Here is a 20,686-nt window from a genome sequence, read left to right as displayed (position 1 = left end):
CTGGGGGACACACACACTCTTGGGACCCCATCTTGGGTGGGGGGGGGGAGGTGGGGGGACACATACCTGGGTGCCCCAACCCTGCCTGGGGGGGTCCCCACAGCATCAGGGATCCCCACCCCACCTGGGGCTGGGGGTCTCAGTCCGCCCTGGGGGGTCCCTGCACCCCCCCAGATACCCCCGGACCCCCCGGGGATGTCCCTCCACCCACGAACCCCCACTCTGGGGGGGTCCCTGCACTCCTGGACACACCCCCCCCCTCGGATCCCCCACCTGTGAGGGGTCCCTGCACCCCTAGATACCCCCCCGGGGATGTCCCTCCACCCCCAGACCCCCACTCTGGGGGGTCTCTGCACCCCTAGATACCCCCCCCCGGGGATGTCCCTCCACCCCCGGACCCCCACTCTGGGGGGGTCCCTGCACCCCTGGACACGCCCCCCCAGGGATGCTCCTGCCCCACCCCCCCCCCCCCAGCTTCCCCATCTGTGAGGGGTCCCTGCACCCCCGGCCCCCCCCCCCGGGGATATCCCCTCACCCCCAGACCCCCACTCTGGGGGGGGTCCCTGTACCCCTGGACCCCCCCCGGGGATGTCCCCGCACCCCCAGACCCCCACTCTGGGGGGGTCCCTGTACCCCTGGACCCCCCCCGGGGATGTCCCCGCACCCCCACACCCCCACTCTGGGGGGGTCCCTGCACCCCCGGACCCCCCCCCGGGGATATCCCCTCACCCCCAGACCCCCACTCTGGGGGTCCCCCTGCACCCCTAGATACCCCCCCCCCGGGGATGTCCCCTCACCCCCAGACCCCCACTCTGGGGAGGTCCCTGCACCCCTAGATACCCCCCCCGGGGATATCCCTCCACCCACAGACCCCCACCTGTGAGGGGTCCCTGCACCCCCGGAACCCCCCCAGGGATATCCCCTCACCCCCAGACCCCCACTCTGGGGGGGTCCCTGCACCCCTGGACACACCCCCCCAGGGATGCTCCTGCACCCCCCCCCCCACCCCGGCTCCCCCACACCCCCGGACCCCCCCCGGGATGTCCCCTCACCCCTGGATCCCCCTCCCTGGGGGTCCCGCCCCCCCCGGGGCGGTGTCCCTGCACCCCGGTTCCCGGGGGGGTCCCGGGGCGGGGCAGGGGGCGGGGCGGGGCCGGGCCCAGCCCCGGGGCGGGTCGAGGGGACCGGACGAGGAGCGGGAAGGGGGGGGAGGGGGGGGGACACCGGCGGGAGGCGCCGCCCGGAGCATCCCGGAGCCTCCGCCCGCCATGGAGCCCCGGGCCGGGGGCCAGAGGGGCCCGGACGGCGATTACGGTACCGGGGCCGGACCCCCCCCCCCCCCCCCACCCTATTCCCCCCTTCCCCGCAGGGCCGGGTCCCTAAATCCCCCCCCAACCCCCTCCCGGCCCTGCCCGGGGTCCCTCGGCGGTTTTGGGGGGGGGGGTCCCATGGGTTCGGGCCCCTGCCGGGGGTTCGGGGACCCCCCGGGGCTGTGGGGTTACCCAGCTTTGCGCCCCCCCCACCCCCACCCCGAGCAGCCGCCTGGGGGTCCCAGCGCCCCCCCCCCCTGACTGCACGGGGGTGGGGTGGGGGTGGGGGGGCTGGGGGGGGGGGGTCGCAGGGCTCCGGAGGGGCTGGGGGTGCAAACCCGGTCGCCCTGGCAGCACCGGCACCAGCGCTGCCCGGGCTGGGCCCCCCCCGCCCCCCCCCCCCCAGCCACGGTGGCCCCGCGTTATTCCGGGGGCAGCACCCGCTCCCCTGGGCACCCAGCGCCCAAATCTGACCCCGGCCCGGGGCCCGCGACCGCCGGCTGGGCTGGCATCGGCTGGGCTGGCATCGGCTGGGGTGGCATCAGCTGGGCTGGCATCGGCTGGGGTGGCATCGGCTGGGGTGGCATCGGCTGGGGTGGCATGGGCAGGGGTGGCATCAGCTGGGCTGGCATCAGCTGGGCTGGCATCGGCTGGGGTGGCATCGGCTGGGGTGGCATGGGCAGGGCTGGCATGGGCAGGGCTGGCATGGGCAGGGCTGGCATGGGCAGGGGTGGCATCGGCTGGGCTGGCATCGGCTGGGGTGGCATCGGCAGGGGTGGCATCGGCTGGGCTGGCATCGGCTGGGGTGGCATCGGCTGGGGTGGCATCGGCTGGGCTGGTATGGGCAGGGGTGGCATTGGCAGGGGTGGCATTGGCACCAGGAGCAAGGGTGGCATCAGTACCGGACCAGGGGTGACATCAGCAGGGGTGACATCGGCACCAGGAACAGGGGTGGCATTGGCAGGGGTGGGATCGGTGCTGGAGTAGGGGTGACATCAGCACCAGGAGCAGGGGTGGCATCAGCAGGGGTGGCATTGGCACAGGAGCAGGGGTGGCATCGGTGCCGGAGCAGGGGTGGCATGGTCACCACGAGCAGGGGTGGCATGGGCAGGGCTGGCATCAGCACCAGGAACAGGGGTGGCATTGGCAGGGGTGGCATTGGTGCTGGAGTAGGGGTGGCACAGGCACAGGAGCAGGGGTGGCATCGGTGCTGGAGCAGGGGTGGCATTGGCAGGAGTGGCATTGGCAGGGGTGGCATTGGTACTGGGAACAGGGGTGGCATCAGCAGGGGTGGCATCAGTGCCAGAGCAGGGGTGGCATGGTCACCACGAGCAGGGCTGGCATTGGCAGGGGTGGCATTGGCACTGGAGCAGGGGTGGCATCAGTGCCAGAGCAGGGGTGGCATGGGCAGGGGTGGCATTGGCACTGGGACCAGGGCTGGCATCATCAGGGGTGACATTGGCACAGGAGCAGGGGTGGCATCGGTGCTGGAGCAGGGATGGCATTGGCAGGGGTGGCATTGGCACTGGGAACAGGGGTGGCATCAGCAGGGGTGGCATCAGCAGGGCTGGCATCAGCAGGGGTGGCATAGTCACCACGAGCAGGGGTGGCATCAGCACCGGGAGCAAGGGTGGCATTGGTGCTGGAGCAGGGGTGACATCAGCTGTGGTGGCATCGGCACCAGGAACAGGGGTGGCATCGGCAGGGGTGGCATCGGCACTGGATCAGGGGTGGCATCAGTGCCGGAGCAGGGGTGGCATCGGCACCACAAGCAGGGCTGGCATCAGCAGGGCTGGCATTGGCACTGGAGCAGGGGGTGGCATCAGTGCTGGAGCAGGGGTGGCATCAGCAGGGCTGGCATTGGTGCCAGGAGCAGGAGAGACATCAGCAGGGGTGGCATTGGCACAGGAGCAGGGGTGGCACCGGTGCTGGGAGCAGTGGTGGCATTGGCACAGGAGCAGAGGTGGCATGGTCACCACTATCACCAACCTCATGCCCTTTGCCGGCTGCAACCGGCGCCTCTCGCTCGCCCACCGGCACCTCACCAACCTCCCCAGTGACCGTGGTGGCACCTGGGTGTCCCGTGGCACCTCACCAACCTCCCTGGTGACCGTGGTGGCACCCAGGTGTCCCGTGGCACCTTGCCAACCTCCCCAGTGACCGTGGAGGCACCCGGGTGTCCCGTGGCACCTCACCAACCTCCCCGGTGACCATGGTGGCACCCAGGTGTCCCGTGGCACCTCACCAACCTCCCTGGTGACCATGGAGGCACCCGGGTGTCCCGTGGCACCTTGCCAACCTCCCCAGTGACCGTGGTGGCACCCAGGTGTCCCGTGGCACCTCGCCAACCTCCCTGGTGACAGTGGAGGCACCCAGGGATCCGGTGGCGGTTGGCAGGAGGCCGGTTGGCGCGAGCGGCGCCTGGCAAGGCCCGAGCGCCGGCGTCGGCGCAGCAGCGGCGCCTTTAACGCCAGGTTTGCTCCCCGGAGCTGGGCGCTGCGGTGTGTTTGGTGTGTTTAACTGGGAGGCGGGCGGCAGCGGCACACCCAGAGCCCCAGAGCCTGGAGCCCAACACCCAGAGCCCGGAGCGGCGCGGGCGGCGTAGGCCGAGGTGTGGGGGGGGCCAAGAATGGGGGGCGAGGGGGATAACTACTACGGCAAGCACGGTAAGGCTGCGGCACGGCCCGCGGAGAGGGGGTCCCGTGGGGGATTTGGGGGTTTGGTGCTGCCAAAGCGGGGGTGGGTTTCAGGTTGGGGGTTGTGGTGACGGTTGGCGGTGCCACGGCGCAGGGGGAAGTGCAGCTGGGGCTGAGAGAGGGAACAAAACACCCCAAAACCCAAAGGGGAGGGTGGGAGGGGGGGGTGGGGGAGCCCAAAGCAAAACCAAAAGCAGCCGCGGTGCCGCCGAGTCGCTTTTCCTCCCCTTGGGATGGGATGGGAATGGGAAGGGGAGTGGGATGGGGATGGGGATGGGAACAGGGGGGGATTGAGGGGGGCTGGGGGGACTTGGCCGCCCTCTTTGCGCTCCGGCAGAACCAGCACGACGGCGTCGCCGGCGGTTAATGCCGAACAACTGGGACAAACTGGTTCCTGGGGTGGCCGCTGGTCACCGCGCCCGGCGCCACGGAGCCAGTTTCCCTTTGCTGGGGGGGAATTGAGGGGGTGGGGAAGTGATGGGGGGGGGCATCTCTGGAGTTGAATCCTTCCAGCAGTGCCCCCCATGCCAATGTTTTGGGGGGGGGGTGCTCAGGAAGGGCTGGGGTGCTCTGTGGAGATAAGAGGTTGGGTGGGCCCTCTGTGGGGGGTGTGGAGGACACCCCACCCCCACCCCCCACCCCAGCTCCCCTGTGTGCGTGTGGTCCGAGCCCCCCCTGAGCCCCCCCAGAACTCCGTGTCCCGGCCAGGGCTGTTCCCACGGCGCCGCTGGCTCCGTTCCCACCCTAAAAATAAAGGGAGGAAAAGGGCTGCACCGTGTGTGAGCCCACCAAGGGCCCAAATCCCACCCCGGGACCCCCCCCAAATCCCCCCCCCAGCATCACCACTCAGCCACCATGGCTCTCGGGGGCTTCCGAGGGGGTTTGGGGGGGGGTCACATAGAAGTGGGTTTCTCAAGGGAATTATCCCAGGAAGCAGAGGCATGGCTGGAGGGAAATGGGAGGGGGGGGAGGAGGATGAGGAACCCCTTCCTCCCTTCCCACTCACCCCCCAAAACTGGTTTCTCCCCCCCCCACCTTGTTCCCCCTCCGCAGGGACGCCGCAGAAATATGACCCGACTTTCAAAGGTCCCATCTACGACAGGTAGGAAGGGGGATGGGTCCTTCCAGGGGATACTGGGTCCCAGGGATGTGGTGGCTCCGGGTTCCAGGGACGTGGTGGCTCCGGGTCCCAGGGATGTGGTGGCTCCGGGTCCCAGGGACGTGGTGGCTCCGGGTCCCAGGGATGTGGTGGCTCCGGGTTCTGGGAATGTGGTGGCTCTGGGTCCCAGGGACGTGGTGGCTCCGGGTCCCAGGGATGTGGTGGCTCCGGGTTCCAGGGACGTGGTGGCTCCGGGTCCCAGGGATGTGGTGGCTCCGGGTCCCAGGGACGTGGTGGCTCTGGGTTCCAGGGATGTGGTGGCTCCGGGTTCCAGGGACGTGGTGGCTCCGGGTCCCAGGGATGTGGTGGCTCCGGGTCCCAGGGACGTGGTGGCTCCGGGTCCCAGGGATGTGGTGGCTCCGGGTTCTGGGAATGTGGTGGCTCTGGGTCCCAGGGACGTGGTGGCTCCGGGTCCCAGGGATGTGGTGGCTCCGGGTTCCAGGGACGTGGTGGCTCCGGGTCCCAGGGATGTGGTGGCTCCGGGTCCCAGGGACGTGGTGGCTCTGGGTTCCAGGGATGTGGTGGCTCCGGGTTCTGGGAATGTGGTGGCTCCGGGTCCCAGGGATGTGGTGGCTCCAGGTCCCAGGGATGTGGTGGCTCCGGGTCCCAGGGATGTGGTGGCTCCAGGTTCTGGGAATGTGGTGGCTCTGGGTCCCAGGGACGTGGTGGCTCCAGGTCCCAGGGATGTGGTGGCTCCGGGTCCCAGGGATGTGGTGGCTCCGGGTTCTGGGAATGTGGTGGCTCTGGGTCCCAGGGACGTGGTGGCTCCAGGTCCCAGGGATGTGGTGGCTCCGGGTCCCAGGGATGTGGTGGCTCCGGGTTCTGGGAATGTGGTGGCTCCAGGTCCCAGGGATGTGGTGGCTCCAGGTTCTGGGAATGTGGTGGCTCTGGGTCCCAGGGATGTGGTAGCTCCGGGTCCCAGGGATGTGGTGGCTCCGGGTTCTGGGAATGTGGTGGCTCTGGGTCCCAGGGACGTGGTGGCTCCGGGTTCTAGGGATGTGGTGGCTTCGGGTTCGGGGATGTGGTGGCTCCAGGTCCCAGGAATGTGGTGGCTCCAGGTCCCAGGGACGTGGTGGCTCTGGGTTCAGGGATGCCATGGCTCCAGGTTCCAGGGACTCTGGGTTCTGGGGATGCTGTGGCTCCGGGTTCCGGGGACACCAGGTTCTGGGTTCCAGGGATGCTGTGGTTCTGGGTTCCTGGGACTCCAGGTTCTGGGGACGTCCTGGCTCTGGGTTCCAGGGATGCCCTGGCTCTGGGTTCCAGGGACTCCAGGTTCTGGGGACATCCTGGCTCTGGGTTCTGGGGACACCGTGGCTCCGGGTTTTGGGGACACTGTGGCTCTGGGTTTTGGGGACACCGTGGCTCCGGGTTTTGGGGACTCCAGGTTCTGGGGACGTCCTGGCTCTGGGTTCTAGGGACACCATGGCTCCAGGTTCTGGGGACACCATGGCTCCAGGTTCTGGGGACACCGTGGCTCCGGGTTTTGGGCACTCCGGGTTCTGGGGACCTGTGGCTCGTCTGGCATCTCCTGACCCTGTTCCTCCATCCCTTGGCAGGGGCTGCACAGATATCGTCTGCTGCGTCCTGCTGGTCCTGGCCATCGTGGGCTACGTGGTGGTGGGTGTGGTGGGTACGTACGGCGCTCGCCCGGCCCGTGTGCTGCTGTCCTGGCAAACTACCCACCGTACAGCGAGCGTGGCGGCTGCCGCGCCACGGGCTGGGGCTGGGGGGGTCCCCACAGGGCTGGAAGAGGGGGTGGGGTGTCTCAGGAGCTGTGGGGTAACCAGAACCACCTTGTTCTGCCTCCTCCCCCTCAGCCTGGACCCACGGAGACCCCCGGAAGGTGATCTACCCCACCGACAGCCGCGGGCAGTTCTGCGGGCAGCAGGGAACCCCCAACGAGTACGTGAGGCGCGGCGGCGGCTTCCCGGCACCGCCGGGACGTGCCACAACCTTGGGATGGGTAGAAAAGCATCACTGCAGCTCACAGCTCCTGGGTTTTTTGGGGGGTGAGGGGGTTTTGGGGTCCTCCATCCCCCTTCCTGAGCGGGCACAGGGATGTGTGTCCTTCCCATCGCCTCTCCCAGGGTCGGTGTGTCCCCAGATTGGGGTTTTCCTACCAAAATCCTCGTCCCCCTTTGTGATTCCCCCTGTTCTCTGCAGGAAGAAACCTTTCCTCTTCTACTTTGACATCGTGAAGTGTGCCAGCCCGCTGGTGCTGCTGGAGTTCCAATGCCCAACCACACAGGTACCGGCCCGGCGTGGCCGCAGCGCCCTGGGGCTCGGCGTCCCTAGAGCCAAGGCGGGGGTTTTGGGGATCCCCACAGCATCACCTGCAGCTCCCCTCACCCCACATCCTCTCACCCCATCCAGATCTGTGTCAGCAAGTGCCCGGACCGGTACCTGACGTACCTGGGCGCCTACAGCACCCGCCAGCCCGGTGAGCTGGAGTATTACCGGCAGTTCTGCGTCCCCGAGTTCCAGAACCTGCAGAAGGTGGGTTGGGATGAGCCGGCTGCAGCCTTGGCCCGGTGATTCCTGCCTGGGGCATTAACACCCAGCTCCCCTTCCCCATGCAGGACCCCGTCAGCGTGCTGAGGGACAAGGATTGCCCAGCCATGCTCATCCCCAGCACCCCGCGTACGTCCGGGAAGCTAACGAGCCGCGAGGAGCTGATTAACGAGCCCACTCATTAAGGGGAAGCCATAGCCTGGCTGTGGGATGTTTTTTGAGGGGGGTGGGGTGGGCTGTTGTTTTGACTGCAGGGAGGGGGTTTCAGCTCGTTTCGTGGTGGGATGAGAGGTCTGAGGGGCTGTCTCTCCCCTCCTCTCACCCAGTGGCGCGGCGATGCTTCCCGGCCATCCGGGCCAAGAAAGGAGTCATCATGGTGGGCAACAAGACCACCTACGACGATGGCCACGGGCACCAGAGGAACGTGACTGAGCTGCTGGAAGGGGCCAAGTGAGTCCACAGCCTCTGTGCTGCTCATCTCTGCCGGGGCGATGGCGGTACTGGTGATGGTGGGGATGCCATGGTGGGGATGCCATGGTGGGGATGCCATGGTGGGGATGCCATGGTGAGGATGTGATGGTACCCAGGGGAAGCTCTTAACGAGCTGCCTCGTTGCTCTGGCTTCGTTGGGAAGAGGAGCACTTGGGCTTTCCCTGCTGGCGTTCCTGGAGTGGTTTCCATGGTGTGAGAGGCTTGAGAGCATCAGCACGGAGCCCCGGGGAGAAATCCCACCTCTCAGCCCATGTCCTGTGGCTGGAACAGGAGCTGGGAGGAGGAGGAGGAGGGGAGGAAGGGGGAGCAGAGGGCTTGGCTCGAGGGAAAACAGCGCTGGGAAACGAGCAGCATCGTGTGGAAGGGGCTTGTTTTGGTGGGGAGGATGAGGAGTCACTGAGGCAGGCGTGGGCAGGGGGGCTGATGCTTCCCCATCCCTTTCCCACCCCATCTCCCGCCCTGCTCAGGGTGTTGTTGTTCTCTCCTCGGCTCACAGGAAGGCGAACGTGGTGCTGGAGACCCGGCAGCTGGCCATGAAGATCTTTGAAGACTACACGGTGTCGTGGTACTGGATCATCATGTGAGCAGGGGCTGAGCTCCGCGGCGCGACCCACGGGCAGCGGCACCGGAGCCGGCGAGAGCCGCTGCTCTGCCGTGCCGGCCGCGCTCAGGAATGGGGCAAAGTGGAGGAATTACCCTTTTTTTCCCCCAAAATAAGAGGTGGAGGAGGGTGTTTTGGGGCTGTTTCACCCAGATCCTGCCCGTGGTCCCATCCTGTCGTCAGTCAGTGATTCCCACATTGGAGTTTGGGAAGGGGGAGAGGCTGAGCGCAGCGATGGGGGTGGGGGGGTGGGGAGCGGGGTGGCATCGCCTGGGGAGGGGGTCTTGATGTCTGGCTGCCTTCCTCCCGCAGAGGTCTCGTGATCGCGATGGTGGCCAGCCTCATCTTCATCGTCCTGCTCCGGTTCCTGGCCGGGATCATGGTCTGGGTGATGATCGTGATGGTGATCCTGGTGCTGGGCTACGGTGAGCGAGCAGTCGGGGGCAGGGGGGGGCTTCTCCCCATTTCCCATTCCCCATCTCAGGTGGGATTTGGGGGGGGGGGGATGAAGGTCCATCCCTCACGTCCTTCCAGCTGTCGGCGCCGGTGGGGCTGAGCAGAGGCTGCTGGTGTCCTGGTCTCTTGCTTTTCCAGGCCAATAAGGACGCTGTTCTTGCTCCCCACCGCAGGGATCTTCCACTGCTACATGGAATATGCCAAACTCAAAGGGGAGGCAGGATCTGACGTGTCCCTGACAGACCTGGGCTTCCAGACAGACCTGCGTGTCTACCTGCACCTACGGCAGACCTGGCTGGCGTTCAGTGAGTCCCCAACCTCCTCAGGGGTGGGATGGGGGCAGAGGGAGAGGTTTGGGCTCTTCTCAGTCCCTTCACGACCCTTCACAAAGGGTTGAGCCAAGAGGGTGGCTTTGATGCCACCTCTGCCCCGGGGCTGGGCTTGGGAACAGGGGCTGCCCGTGTCCTCGTCCCACCGGGGGTTCCCTTCTCCTCCCAGTGATCATCCTGTGCATCGTGGAGGTGGTGATCATCCTGCTGCTCATCTTCCTCCGCAAGAGGATCCTCATCGCCATCGCGCTCATCAAGGAGGCCAGCAGGTCGGGGTGACGTCCTCTGCCCCCACGCCGAGGTGGCCGTTGTCACTCGGGGGTGGCCGGGCTCTGGCTGCTCAGGTCCTCCCATCACCATGAGGGTTCTAAGGTGGGGTTCAACCATCTCCTCCCAGGGCTGTTGGGCACATCATGACGTCGCTGCTGTTCCCCTTGTGCACCTTCTTCCTGCTGTGTCTCTGCATCGCCTACTGGGCCAGCACCGCCGTGTATCCTTCCTTCCTCCTCCCCCTGCTTGGGAAGCAGAGCTCTTCCAGGGTGCTGGAAAGTCTGGGGGGGTGGGGGGTGGGATCAGCACCCCCTCTGCTCACAAGACCCACTGGCCTAAGTCAGGTTTTGGCTAAAACCTGGTGCTGAAAAGCAGCTGTGGGAGGCTGGTGGGGAACAAACCTTGAGCTGGGGGTGGGTCTGGGCTGTGAGAACCCTGTTTCCTCAACCGCCCCTCCGCAGGTTCCTCTCCACCTCCAACGAGGCCATCTACAAGGTGTTCAACGAGAGCGCCTGCCCCTTCTCCGGGCAGACCTGCAAGCCAGAGGTGAGGCTGTGGGGACGCTCAGGTGAACGCTGCACGGGATGTGCTGGAGGTGGGGTCCGCGGGGATGTGGGAGATGTTCTGCTGGCTGTTGGAGATAAGATGGTTTTGCCATCTGGGAGATGTTCTGGTGGCCAGCAGAGCTCCTCCCAGTGAAATGCCACCCCTCTGGGCTCGTTCTTGTCGGGCTGTTCTTCTTGTGGGCACAGAGCTGCCTCTTTGCTCCCTGTGGACACCAACAAGGGGGGAAGAATAATGAATATAAAGCAGGATAACGTGTTCTGGAAGCTGAGGAAGGTGCTGTCAGTCCAGCCCAGGCTGTGACTCAGCACCTGCTGTCTCCTCCAGACCTTCAACGTGAGCAACGTCACCAAGCTGTGCCCGGACGCCCAGTGCCTCTTCGCCTTCTACGGGGGCGAGACGATGTACCACAAGTACCTCATCGTCCTCCAGTTCTTCAACGTCTTCATGTTCTTCTGGCTCGCCAACTTCGCCATCGCGCTGGGCCAGGTGACGCTGGCGGGAGCCTTCGCCTCCTACTACTGGGCCTTCAAGAAGCCCGACGACATGCCCGCCTTCCCCCTCTTCTCCGCCTTCAGCCGCGCGCTCCGGTACGTCCCTCTCCTTGGAGTCGTCTCCCTCAGGAGTCGTGGAGCTTCCTGAGGTTGTCCCCTTCTAACCAGAGCCGTCGTCTCCAGGTACCACACCGGCTCGCTGGCCTTCGGCGCGCTCATCCTCGCCATCGTCCAAGTCATCAGGGTCACCCTGGAGTACCTGGACCACCGGTTGAAAGGTGCTGAGGGTGGGGTGGTGGATGAGTAGATGATGGAGGTTGGGTGCTGCTGCTGCTGCCTGGGTGCTGGAGCTGGTGGCTAATGCCCAGGGGGATAATCCCAGTGGTTCAGCAGAGGATGGAGATCTTCCCTTTTAGGAGCCTGTAGCCATCTCTGTCCCCAAGAGATGCGTCACAGGGCTGGAGCTGAGGGAGGCTGCCGGGCTGTCACCCAGTCCTAGGTGCCAGTCTGGGTGCCAGGGAGGATAGTGCCTGGCTGTATGACACTCTCCATCATGAAACAGCAAGTGGGAGCATGGGAAGAGCATCCAGGCTCATCCTGCTGCCTGCGGCGGTCCCAACCTCCCAGGGAGGCTGAAAATGGGGTGAAGATGGGGGGCAAGGAGGGGGGGGAAAGGCTGTGACAGGGCTGAGGGACGTCCCCTTAGAGAGCCTGGAGCTGCTTCAGCGGGAGAAGGCGTCTCCAGCTCTGCTGCTCACCCTCTCCCACGTCCCTCCAGCCGCAGATAACAAGTTTGCCAAGTTCCTCCTGAGCTGCCTCAAGTGCTGCTTCTGGTGCCTGGAGAAATTCATCAAGTTCCTCAACAGGAACGCCTACATCATGGTAAGAGCCTCCTGGTGCTGAGCCCCCCGGGGCTGGGGGAGTCCCCGTGCTCATGGAGGTGTCTGGGTGTCCCTGTGCCACGGGGAAACAAAGCTCTTCCACCTCTCCCAGCCGTTTTGGGGACAGCCTGGAGCTCAGGCAGGAGCTCACCCCATCCTTGCTTTGGCTTCAGGAGGGACCTTCTCAGGGGGAAGGGGGTGGAATTCAGCTCCTGCTGACCCAGATGGGATTGATTTCACCCTCTTCCCAGCAGCACATTCAGTGTGGCTCCCTTTTTCCCCTCCCCTGCCCCTATTCTTTTGGGGGTACCTCCCCCTAGATCGCCGTCTACGGCACCAACTTCTGCACCTCTGCCAGGAACGCCTTCTTCCTGCTGATGAGGAACATCATCAGGTGAGACCCTGACCCCTGGGCTCTTCCCAAGCCCCCCGTGCTGCCTGTCTGCAGGCTCCCCCCGTTGTTCCTGCCTCCTCCCATGCTTCCTCCTGTGCTCGGGGTGGGGAGCGGATGCGAGGGCTCATCTTCCTCCTGTTCCCAGGGTGGCTGTCCTAGATAAAGTCACGGATTTCCTCTTCTTCCTCGGTAAACTCCTCATCGTGGGGAGCGTCGGTAAGTGCCAAGCTTCTCCTTGGGGGTTGTCTGGGTGCTGTGGGTGCCTCCCCACCCCAAAACCTCCCCCCTCTCTTCGCCCCTCCTGTGAAACTCTCCCTTCCCATCCTGTTTTACACCCCCCCCCGCCCCCTGTTTGCTGCCCTTCCCCTGGCCTGGCAGCCATCCCCATCCTTGGCTCTTCCAGGCATCCTCGCCTTCTTCTTCTTCACCCACCGGATAAAGCTGGTGCAGGACACGGCGCCGCCCCTGAACTACTACTGGGTGCCCATCCTGGTGAGCATCCTGCCCTTGGGTGCACTTAGGGAAGGGGCAGGGCTCCTTAGCACAGATGCCTTAGAAGCTCCTCCAGTCCCTGCTTCCCACAGACCGTCCTTGTTTGGGGTGTTCCCTCCATCCCCATGGGAATGAGCCCTTTGTTTGCCCAGCCACGAAGAGGCGTCTCGCCCTTCCCGTGCTGCCCAGCTTCACCATCATCACTGAGGGCTTTTGTCCCGAATTGGGACAGTCCCAACAACCTTCCCCTGTTGACTTCTCCTCCGGAATCCGGGATTCAGCAGGTTTTCCCTTGGGATGAAGGATCGGGGCTCTGTGAGGTGCCAGGTCATGGTGTGACCGTGTGGTTTCTCTTCCAGACGGTGATCGTGGGCTCCTACCTCATCGCCCACGGGTTCTTCAGCGTCTATGGCATGTGTGTGGACACCCTCTTCCTCTGCTTCTGTAAGTGGCCGGCTCCGAGGGGCCGGCAGCGGTTGGTGGTGCCAAAACCTCCCTCTCATTGGGGCTCGTTGAGTTCTCCAGATCTGGGGCTCGCTCCAAATTCCTGCTGCTTCCCACACGGTTCTTCTCCCGCTCCTTCCTTCACCAGCTCCTGCCTCTCTTCCTCCCAGCAGCTGCTCCCCCAATGGAGTCCCGCTGGCTGTCCCCAGCCTCCCTCGGTCTCTCTGCTTCGGTGCTTGGGGCTTGGGGGAATCCTGACTGAACTAACTTCAATTTTCCCTTTTTTTTCTCCTCTTGTTGTTTCTTCCCTCCTCCTCTTCCTCCCCTTCTCCGCTCCGTGTCTCTCCACGACATCTCCATCCTCCATCTCTGCCCTGCCTCCTGCTCTTTCCCCCCCTACACCTTCTTCCCCATCACGGCTGCTTCTTCCTGGGGTTGCACCAAGGTGAAGATCTGGAGAGGAACGATGGATCCCCTGAGAGGCCTTACTACATGTCCCCCGAGCTGAGCGAGATCCTGCTGAAGGGGAACCTAGAGCCTTCCAAAAGCGCCGATAGCCAAGGCTAGGGGCTGGCCCCGGGGGGGGAGGCTGCATGCCCTGGGAGGGAAGGGGGGGCTGCAGGATGTTCTCAGCACCCCCAACCTGAGCAGCACCCCAAACCTGGCAGCCACAGTGCTGGCCTTTCCCCTGGATGCCCTTCAGAGGGGTGGTGACTCCCCAGTGCCCGCTGCTGTACCGACTCTGCCTTCCTGCCCAATAATCAATACTCTGCTAATGATGGAACGAGCCCAGAGTGTCACCTAGAGTTAATCTGGGGTCCCCTCGTGTCGGGGAGCAGCTGGGAGCTGGCAGCCCGTGCGTGGGGGGCCCGGTGTGGAGCTGTGTTTGGCGTTGGAGCTGAGGGGGATCTTCGGTTCCTCCGCGGAAGCGGTGGGAAGGACGGCAGAGCCGCCGCTCGCCGGAGGGATCTGGCGCTGCGGGACAGGCTGAGGGGGTTTGAGAGCCAAAAACCTGGCCTCTTCCCCCTCTGCTGTTTGCTCTGCCCCAGCCAAGAGCCTCTCTCCTCACCCACGCTCCCCACGCCGAATTCCCACCACGGAGCCGCCGAGGCCTCCTGGTTCCTCGCAGGGGGAGGCCTGTTGTGGTTAAACCTCAGGGGGCTCTTGCTCGCAGCCCCCCCACCCCCCTGGTTGGAAGAGTTTCTCTGGCTGGTTTGCAGAGAGGTTTTTGTTGCTGTTGGGAGGTGCTGGCTCATCCTGGGAGCTGCCTGAGTGGATGTTTTGGTGTCTGTCTGGCCCCAGGCGCCTCCGGCGCGTGGCGGGGGAGCTGGAGCTGTAGTGACCTTCCCCGTGCTGCTGCAGGCAGAGCTGGGCTGTTTGTGGGGAGGCAGAAGGAGCCTGGGTGGCAGGCGAGTTCCCAAGCTGGCCCCAGCAATTCCCAGTTGCCCAGGGTCTGTGGAGGGCAAGGAGTGGTGTGAGCATCCCCCCAGGGGCTGGCAGGCCATGGGGGGGATAGTGCATCGTGCTGAGGGGTGTTAGGCTGGGGATGTGTGGTAGATAGAGAGAAATCAGCCCCCCCAAGCCCCATGACCCTAAGTTTGATGGGAGGCAGCCGGTGAGGGTCCAGCCCTGGCAAATCCAGGCCGGCGCTGGCTGGATCCTGCCTCACTTTCCCCATGATGGGAGCTGCAACAGGCAGGATTTTCACAGCCAGGAGTTCACAGCCCGCGGCTCTGGCTCTGTGCAGCCCCAGGGATCCCAGCCAACTGCTCTGGTTACCAACCCTCCCACAAGGCCCAGCCCCGTCTCTCCAGCCGCGGCCTCTCAGCACAAAGCCCCAGTGTTCAGGCTCCCGTTTCCCTCCCAAGCACAGAACCCCCCTCCCCAGGGGGGCTTCGCTCAGCTCAACCTGGTGCTTTGTGGGTCTGTTGGGGTTTGGGGGGGGGTTTCTCCCCTCAGTGGTGTTATTTTTTGGGGAGGGGGCCTGTGATTTCCCCACAGCCCCTCCTTGCTGGGAGAGGCCGAGCAGCAGCAGCAGCGTGTGGGGTGCTGGGAACACACCTCGTCGCTACGCGCGCAGGGCCTGGCGACAAGGGCGGCGCGAGCCCGGCGCCCACATTGCTTGGCGCTGGCGTCATGAGCCGGTCCTGTGCCACACAAAGGCAGCAGGGGCTGGGGCCTGGCTCAACCAGCCCAGCTCCAGCCTGGGGGAGGGTGTGTGGGGGGAGATTTCTCTTCCTTAAGGCGCTGGAAAAGCCTTCCCCCAGCCCCCCCCCCGAACAAAACCCACCCCCCCCAAAACCAAGCACTAAAAGAGACCGAAATCCACCCAGATTTGTGTTTGGTTGGGGGGGTTTGGGGGTTAATTTTTGCTCTGAGTTAACAGCAGGCTGTTTGTGGAGCACCAGTGGTTTGCACAGCCAGGGTGAAAATATCCCCCTCCCCAACTTCCCCCAGCCCCCCCACTGAACAAAACCCACCCCCCCAAAACCAAGCACTAAAAGAGACCGAAATCCACCCAGATTTGTGTTTGGTTGGGGGGGTTTGGGGGTTAATTTTTGCTCTGAGTTAACAGCAGGCTGTTTGTGGAGCACCAGTGGTTTGCACAGCCAGGGTGAAAATATCCCCCTCCCCAACTTCCCCCAGCCCCCCCACTGAACAAAACCCACCCCCCCAAAACCAAGCACTAAAAGAGACCAAAATCCACCCAGATTTGTGTTTGGTTGGGGGGTTTGGGGGTTAATTTTTGCTCTAACAGCAGGCTGTTTGTGGAGCACTGATGGTTTGCACAGCCAGGGTGAAAATATCCCCCCCCCCCCCCAATTTACCCACCCCCCCCAAAACCAAAGCACTAAAAGAGACCGAAATCCACCCAGATTTGTGTTTGGTTGGGGGTTTTTTGGGGTTAGTTTTTGCTCTAACAGCAGGCTGTTTGTGGAGCACTGATGGTTTGCACAGCCAGGGTGAAAATATCCCCCCCAAAACTTCCCCCAGCCCCTCCCATGAGCCCAAAGACTCTGATTTCTGTCAGAATTAGTGATTAGAGGAGCAGGGAGGCTGCTCCCCTGGAACCTCCCTGCCCTATGGCTCCTGGCGGTGTGATTCCAGTGCCACCCCAACCTCTGTGCCTGTCCCCCCCCATCCCCTGCTGCGTGGGGGGGGGTCTCTTTACAGTGGAAGACCTGGAGCGCAACGACGGCTCGGCTGAGAAGCCTTACTTCATGTCTCCTGAGCTGAAGAAGCTCCTGAAGAAGACAAACAAAGGTCAGCCCGATGCCTAGAGCCCCCCTCAGCCCCTCCACACCTCCGCTTCCCCGGAGCAGAGCCGCAGGATCACACCCCAGCATCGTTTGCCTTCTCCTTAACGAGCCAGCGCCCGCTGTCTGCTTCACCCTGGAGCTGGGCAGAAAGTGTGTGTGTGGGGGTCATTCAGGAGGGGAAAGGGGTTATTGTTAATGGTTCCACCTCAAACCAGTCTGGATAACTACCCCCTCCATCCCCAGCCAGCTCAGACACGGAGCTGGGGATGTCCTGGCCGAATCCTGCCAGCCCAACCACTGGTGAAAGCAGAGGGGGAACCTCTCTTGGCACAGGGTAAAAGTCCATCTTCCAGGGTGCTAATTGCCACCATGATGAGTTTAATTAATTGGCTTCAGTCCCTTCACCTTACACCCCTGTAAAAAGGTGCTGCCCTGGGGCCAGCCCTTCCTCCCAGCTGGGGAAATCCGGGTGCTGCCGCCCCACAGCCACGCTGACCCCAGCGAGCAGCTCCCCAGATGGGTTTATATTTGCATCCCCCCCACTCCCAAAGATTCTCTGGCAGCTGTTGGTTCCAAGCCCAGGGAGCTGGAGGTGCCGAAACAGCCCCAGCAGCCTCCGGAGAGACCCGAGCGCCGGGCTCTGGGCTGGACAATTAGTCCTTTTAGGAAGAGCCGCTCAGCTTTCCAGCCACGTGCTGAGGGGAAACGAGGGGTCCAGAGAGCAGGAATCCAGGTTGTGTCTTTCTAGAAGGGCTCAGAGCTCCTACCCAGGTCTCCCCCCACCCCAAAACCCACCCCTCTCTCGGTTAAAACCACTCCATCCCCTCCAGCAAAGGGGGGCAGCTGGCGGGATGGGTTCAGAAAGACCCCCGCCGGTGGGCAGGGGGAGGGGTGATGTGTGTCTCTGTGTGTGTATATGTTGCATTTTTTTAGGGTAACTTTAGGTAATTTGAAGCAAACCAAATGACAAAGTGACAGGTTGCCTTATGTCCTCGGTGGTGCCGCCGCCGCACCGGGCACCAGGACCGCGTGTGGTTTGTAATAGGAAGGGCCAGATGATGGGCAGCCCCTGTCAGGAGGAGCAGGGGACAAGGGGCTTTGTGAGAGGTTTGAGGAGGGGGAGGTGGGTTTAAATAGCACTAAACCACACAAGTTAACCCCCCCCTCGGCCTCACACCAGCTCGGGTGCCCCGCGAGCAGCAGGAAGCTCAGCCCGGCGCAGCCGCCGCCGCGGCCGCCGTCGAGCGGGACGGGACGTCCTGTGGGTTCCTTTGTTTACAGACAGATGTGCTGAGGCTTCGGGGGGGGATTTAACAGCTCCCAAAGCCTGAGTGAGGGGTGAGGAGGAAACCCAGGGGCTGCAGGAGGGGGGGGGGGGGCGGCTCACGTGCCTCCCCGCCGTACAACACCCAAAACCCCCCATTTCACCCACGCCAGGGGATGAGTTTTGCTTCTTTTATCCAGGTTTCTCAGTGACCTTTCATCCCTGCAGCCTTTTTCTACGGCCTGGGGGATGTTTTCTACCTTATGAAGGGCTTTGGGGAGGGGGGTTGGTTTCTTTCTCGCTTCAATGAGTCGCTTCGCTCCCGCAGCCGCTGTTTCCAGCTCTTCCCAGACTCTTTTTCTCCTGGAGGATTTGGAAATATTTACCCAGGGGCAGGCAGCTGGCTGCCCCAGCCTTGGGGCTGCTGCTGTCTCCAGGTGTAGGTTGAAGCTTGCTGGAATAAAACACCCTCGTGTCTCTTTAAGATGCTTTTCGCTTCCTTTATCCCCCCCAACTTTGCTGGGGCACCACTTGGTGCTCAGCCAAAAGGTGAAGAGAAATGCTGAAGGTGAAGGTTAAAGCCCCAAAGAAGAGAGAAAGGGAAAGAGAGGGGGGGTTCCTCTCAGTTTGGGGGTCAGGGAAGGGATAATTAAGGGGATAATTACAGGAATCCCATTCCATTCCCAGGTGAGGGGGAAAAAATCCCTCCTAAAAACTGATGTTCCACAAGAAAAAAAAATCCTCTTGATTTTCAATGTGTTTGAGGCATCAGCTCTCCCTGCTACACGCCAGGGCTCCTCCAGCAGGATGTAGCTCCGTGGGGAGCACCCACACGTGTCCTAAGGTGGTGGGTGATGGTTCACTGGAGCCTGCAGAGGAAGCACAAGGTCCCGTGGCCCGGTGAGGAGAAGCATCTCCAGCCCATGGTCGCCACCATCTCTCCACATCCAAGCTCAGTGACAGCAACAGGCGCCTTTCAGACGGTTGCCTGGGCAGGTTAGAGCAGAAGGGTGTTGCTGGCACGGCAGGAGAGGCCGCGGGCGCCTCCGGGAGCTGCCAGGTTAATTAAGGCATAACGAGGTTGCTCGTTGCTTCCTCTTCCCTCCAGCTGCAGAGCCGGTTGGAGAGCCCAGGAATGGACACCGGGCCTGGGTGGGTGGCACCCTCTGCCGCCCCACCAACACGTGGCAGGTGGCAGCCGCCCTGGGCAGGGTGATGGGCGCCCAGTGATGGGTGATGGGTGCCCAGCGCTGGGTGATGGGCGCCCAGTGATGGGTGATGGGCGCCCAGTGATGGGTGATGGGCACCCAGTGATGGGTGATGGGCGCCCAGTGCAGGGTGATGGGCGCCCAGTGATGGGTGATGGGCGCCCAGTGATGGGTGATGGGTGCCCGGCGCTGGGTGATGGGTGCCCAGCGCTGGGTGATGGGCGCCCAGTGATGGGTGATGGGCGCCCAGTGATGGGTGATGGGTGCCCAGTGCAGGGTGATGGGCGCCCAGTGATGGGTGATGGGCACCCAGTGATGGGTGATGGGCGCCCAGTGCAGGGTGATGGGCGCCCAGTGATGGGTGATGGGCGCCCAGTGATGGGTGATGGGTGCCCGGCGCTGGGTGATGGGTGCCCAGCGCTGGGTGATGGGCGCCCAGTGATGGGTGATGGGCGCCCAGTGATGGGTGATGGGTGCCCAGCGCTGGATGATGGGTGCCCAGTGATGGGTGATGGGTGCCCAGCGATGGGTGATGGGTGCTCAGTGCAGGGTGATGGGCGCCCAGTGATGGGTGATGGGTGCCCAGTGATGGGTGATGGGCGCCCAGCGCTGGGTGATGGGCGCCCAGTGATGGGTGATGGGTGCCCGGCGCTGGGTGATGGGTGCCCAGCGCTGGGTGATGGGTGCCCAGTAATGGGTGATGGGTGCCCAGTGATGGGTGCCCAGCACTGTCTGTCCCCTGTGCCAGGGCTGGGCCTGATGGACTGACCCCGTCCTGGGGAGAACTGGGGTGTTTCCAGGCAGGTCAGGGGGGCTCTGGGCTGCCCCAGGCTTTGGTACCCTCTGGGCCCTGCGTTCTCCTCAGGTCACCGGCCCCAAACGGGCTCTGGGCCTCCTCAGGTCACCAGTCCTCTCAAGGCCCCGGTCTCCTCAGTCCCTGGTCCCTGCGGCTCCCTGCTCCCCTCAGCCCCTGGTGCTCCCTACTCCCCTCAGCCCCTGGTCCCTGGCGTTCCCTGCTCCCCTCAGCCCCTGGTCCCTGTGGCTCCCTGCTCTCCTCATCCCCTGGTCCCTGGTGCTCCTTGCTCCCCTCAGCCCCTGGTCCCTGGTGCTCCCCACTCCCCTCATCCCCTGGTCCCTGTGGCTCACTGCTCCCCTCAGCCCCTGGTCCCTGTGGCTCCCCACTCCCCTCATCCCCTGGTCCCTGATGCTCCCTGCTCCCCTCAGCCCCTGGTCCCTGATGCTCCCTGCTCCCCTCAGCCCCTGGTCCCTGGTGCTCCCAGCTCCCTCCAGCCCCTCATCCCCTGCCGTTCCCTGCTCCCCTCAGCCCCTCAGCTCCCTGCTCCCCTCAGCCCCTGGTCCCTGATACTCCCTGCACCCCCCAGCCCCTGGTCCCTGGTGCTCCCTGCTCCCCCCAGCCCCTCGGCTCCCTGCTCCCCCCAGCCCCTGGTCCCTGGTGCTCCCCACTCCCCTCATCCCCTGGTCCCTGATGCTCCCAGCTCCCCCCAGCCCCCCAGCCCCGGGTCCCTGGCGCTCCCTGCTCCCCCCAGCCCCTGCTCCCCTCGGCTCCCCGCTCCCCCAGCCCCTCATCCCCTGCGCTCCCCTCAGGTCCCCGCAGCTCCCGGGTGCCCTCAGGCCCCTCCAGCCCCGCCCCCCCCCCGAGTGCCCGTCCCCCTCAGCCCCGCCCCCCTCCCCTCCCTCCCCTCCCCTCCCCTCCCTCCCCTCCCCTCCCCTCCCGCTCTGTCCCCGCCCCTCCACCCGCCCTTCTCCTCGCGCGCCTGCGCAGCCCCTCCCTCCGCCTATCCCCGGCACGTCACCGGCCCGCGGCCTCTCCCATTGGCTGCCGCCGCTCCCCACGTGACCC

At 64.4% G+C, this 20,686-nt stretch overlaps 1 protein-coding gene across 2 annotated transcripts; it reads left to right on the top strand.

Moving 5' to 3' along the window:
* Window positions 1–3,939: 3,939 nt before the first annotated feature.
* SLC44A2 (solute carrier family 44 member 2 (CTL2 blood group)) lies at window positions 3,940–18,092 on the top strand (the record flags this gene model as incomplete). 2 transcript variants are annotated; one of them, XM_084277782.1, is made up of 22 exons in its annotated part: window positions 3,940–3,976; window positions 5,060–5,108; window positions 6,722–6,795; window positions 6,983–7,067; window positions 7,329–7,413; window positions 7,539–7,661; window positions 7,745–7,805; window positions 8,003–8,126; window positions 8,665–8,748; window positions 9,082–9,194; window positions 9,399–9,530; window positions 9,724–9,823; window positions 9,952–10,044; window positions 10,286–10,370; window positions 10,716–10,978; window positions 11,066–11,160; window positions 11,661–11,764; window positions 12,084–12,157; window positions 12,303–12,373; window positions 12,561–12,649; window positions 13,009–13,093; window positions 16,268–18,092. In XM_084277782.1, 22 exons carry the CDS (start codon window positions 3,940–3,942, stop codon window positions 16,372–16,374), a joined length of 2,133 nt encoding a protein of 710 aa, XP_084133908.1. In that variant the 3' UTR covers window positions 16,375–18,092. The 2 variants fall into 2 exon arrangements, with proteins under 2 accessions (XP_084133908.1, XP_084133907.1); XM_084277781.1 differs by lacking the exon at window positions 16,268–18,092 and adding an exon at window positions 13,539–13,842.
* Between the last annotated feature and the right edge of the window lie 2,594 nt (window positions 18,093–20,686).

Source organism: Gallinula chloropus (assembly GCF_964237585.1).
Source record: "Gallinula chloropus genome assembly, chromosome: 36".
NCBI lineage: Eukaryota > Metazoa > Chordata > Aves > Gruiformes > Rallidae > Gallinula > Gallinula chloropus.
This window is presented reverse-complemented; position numbering and strand designations above follow the sequence as displayed.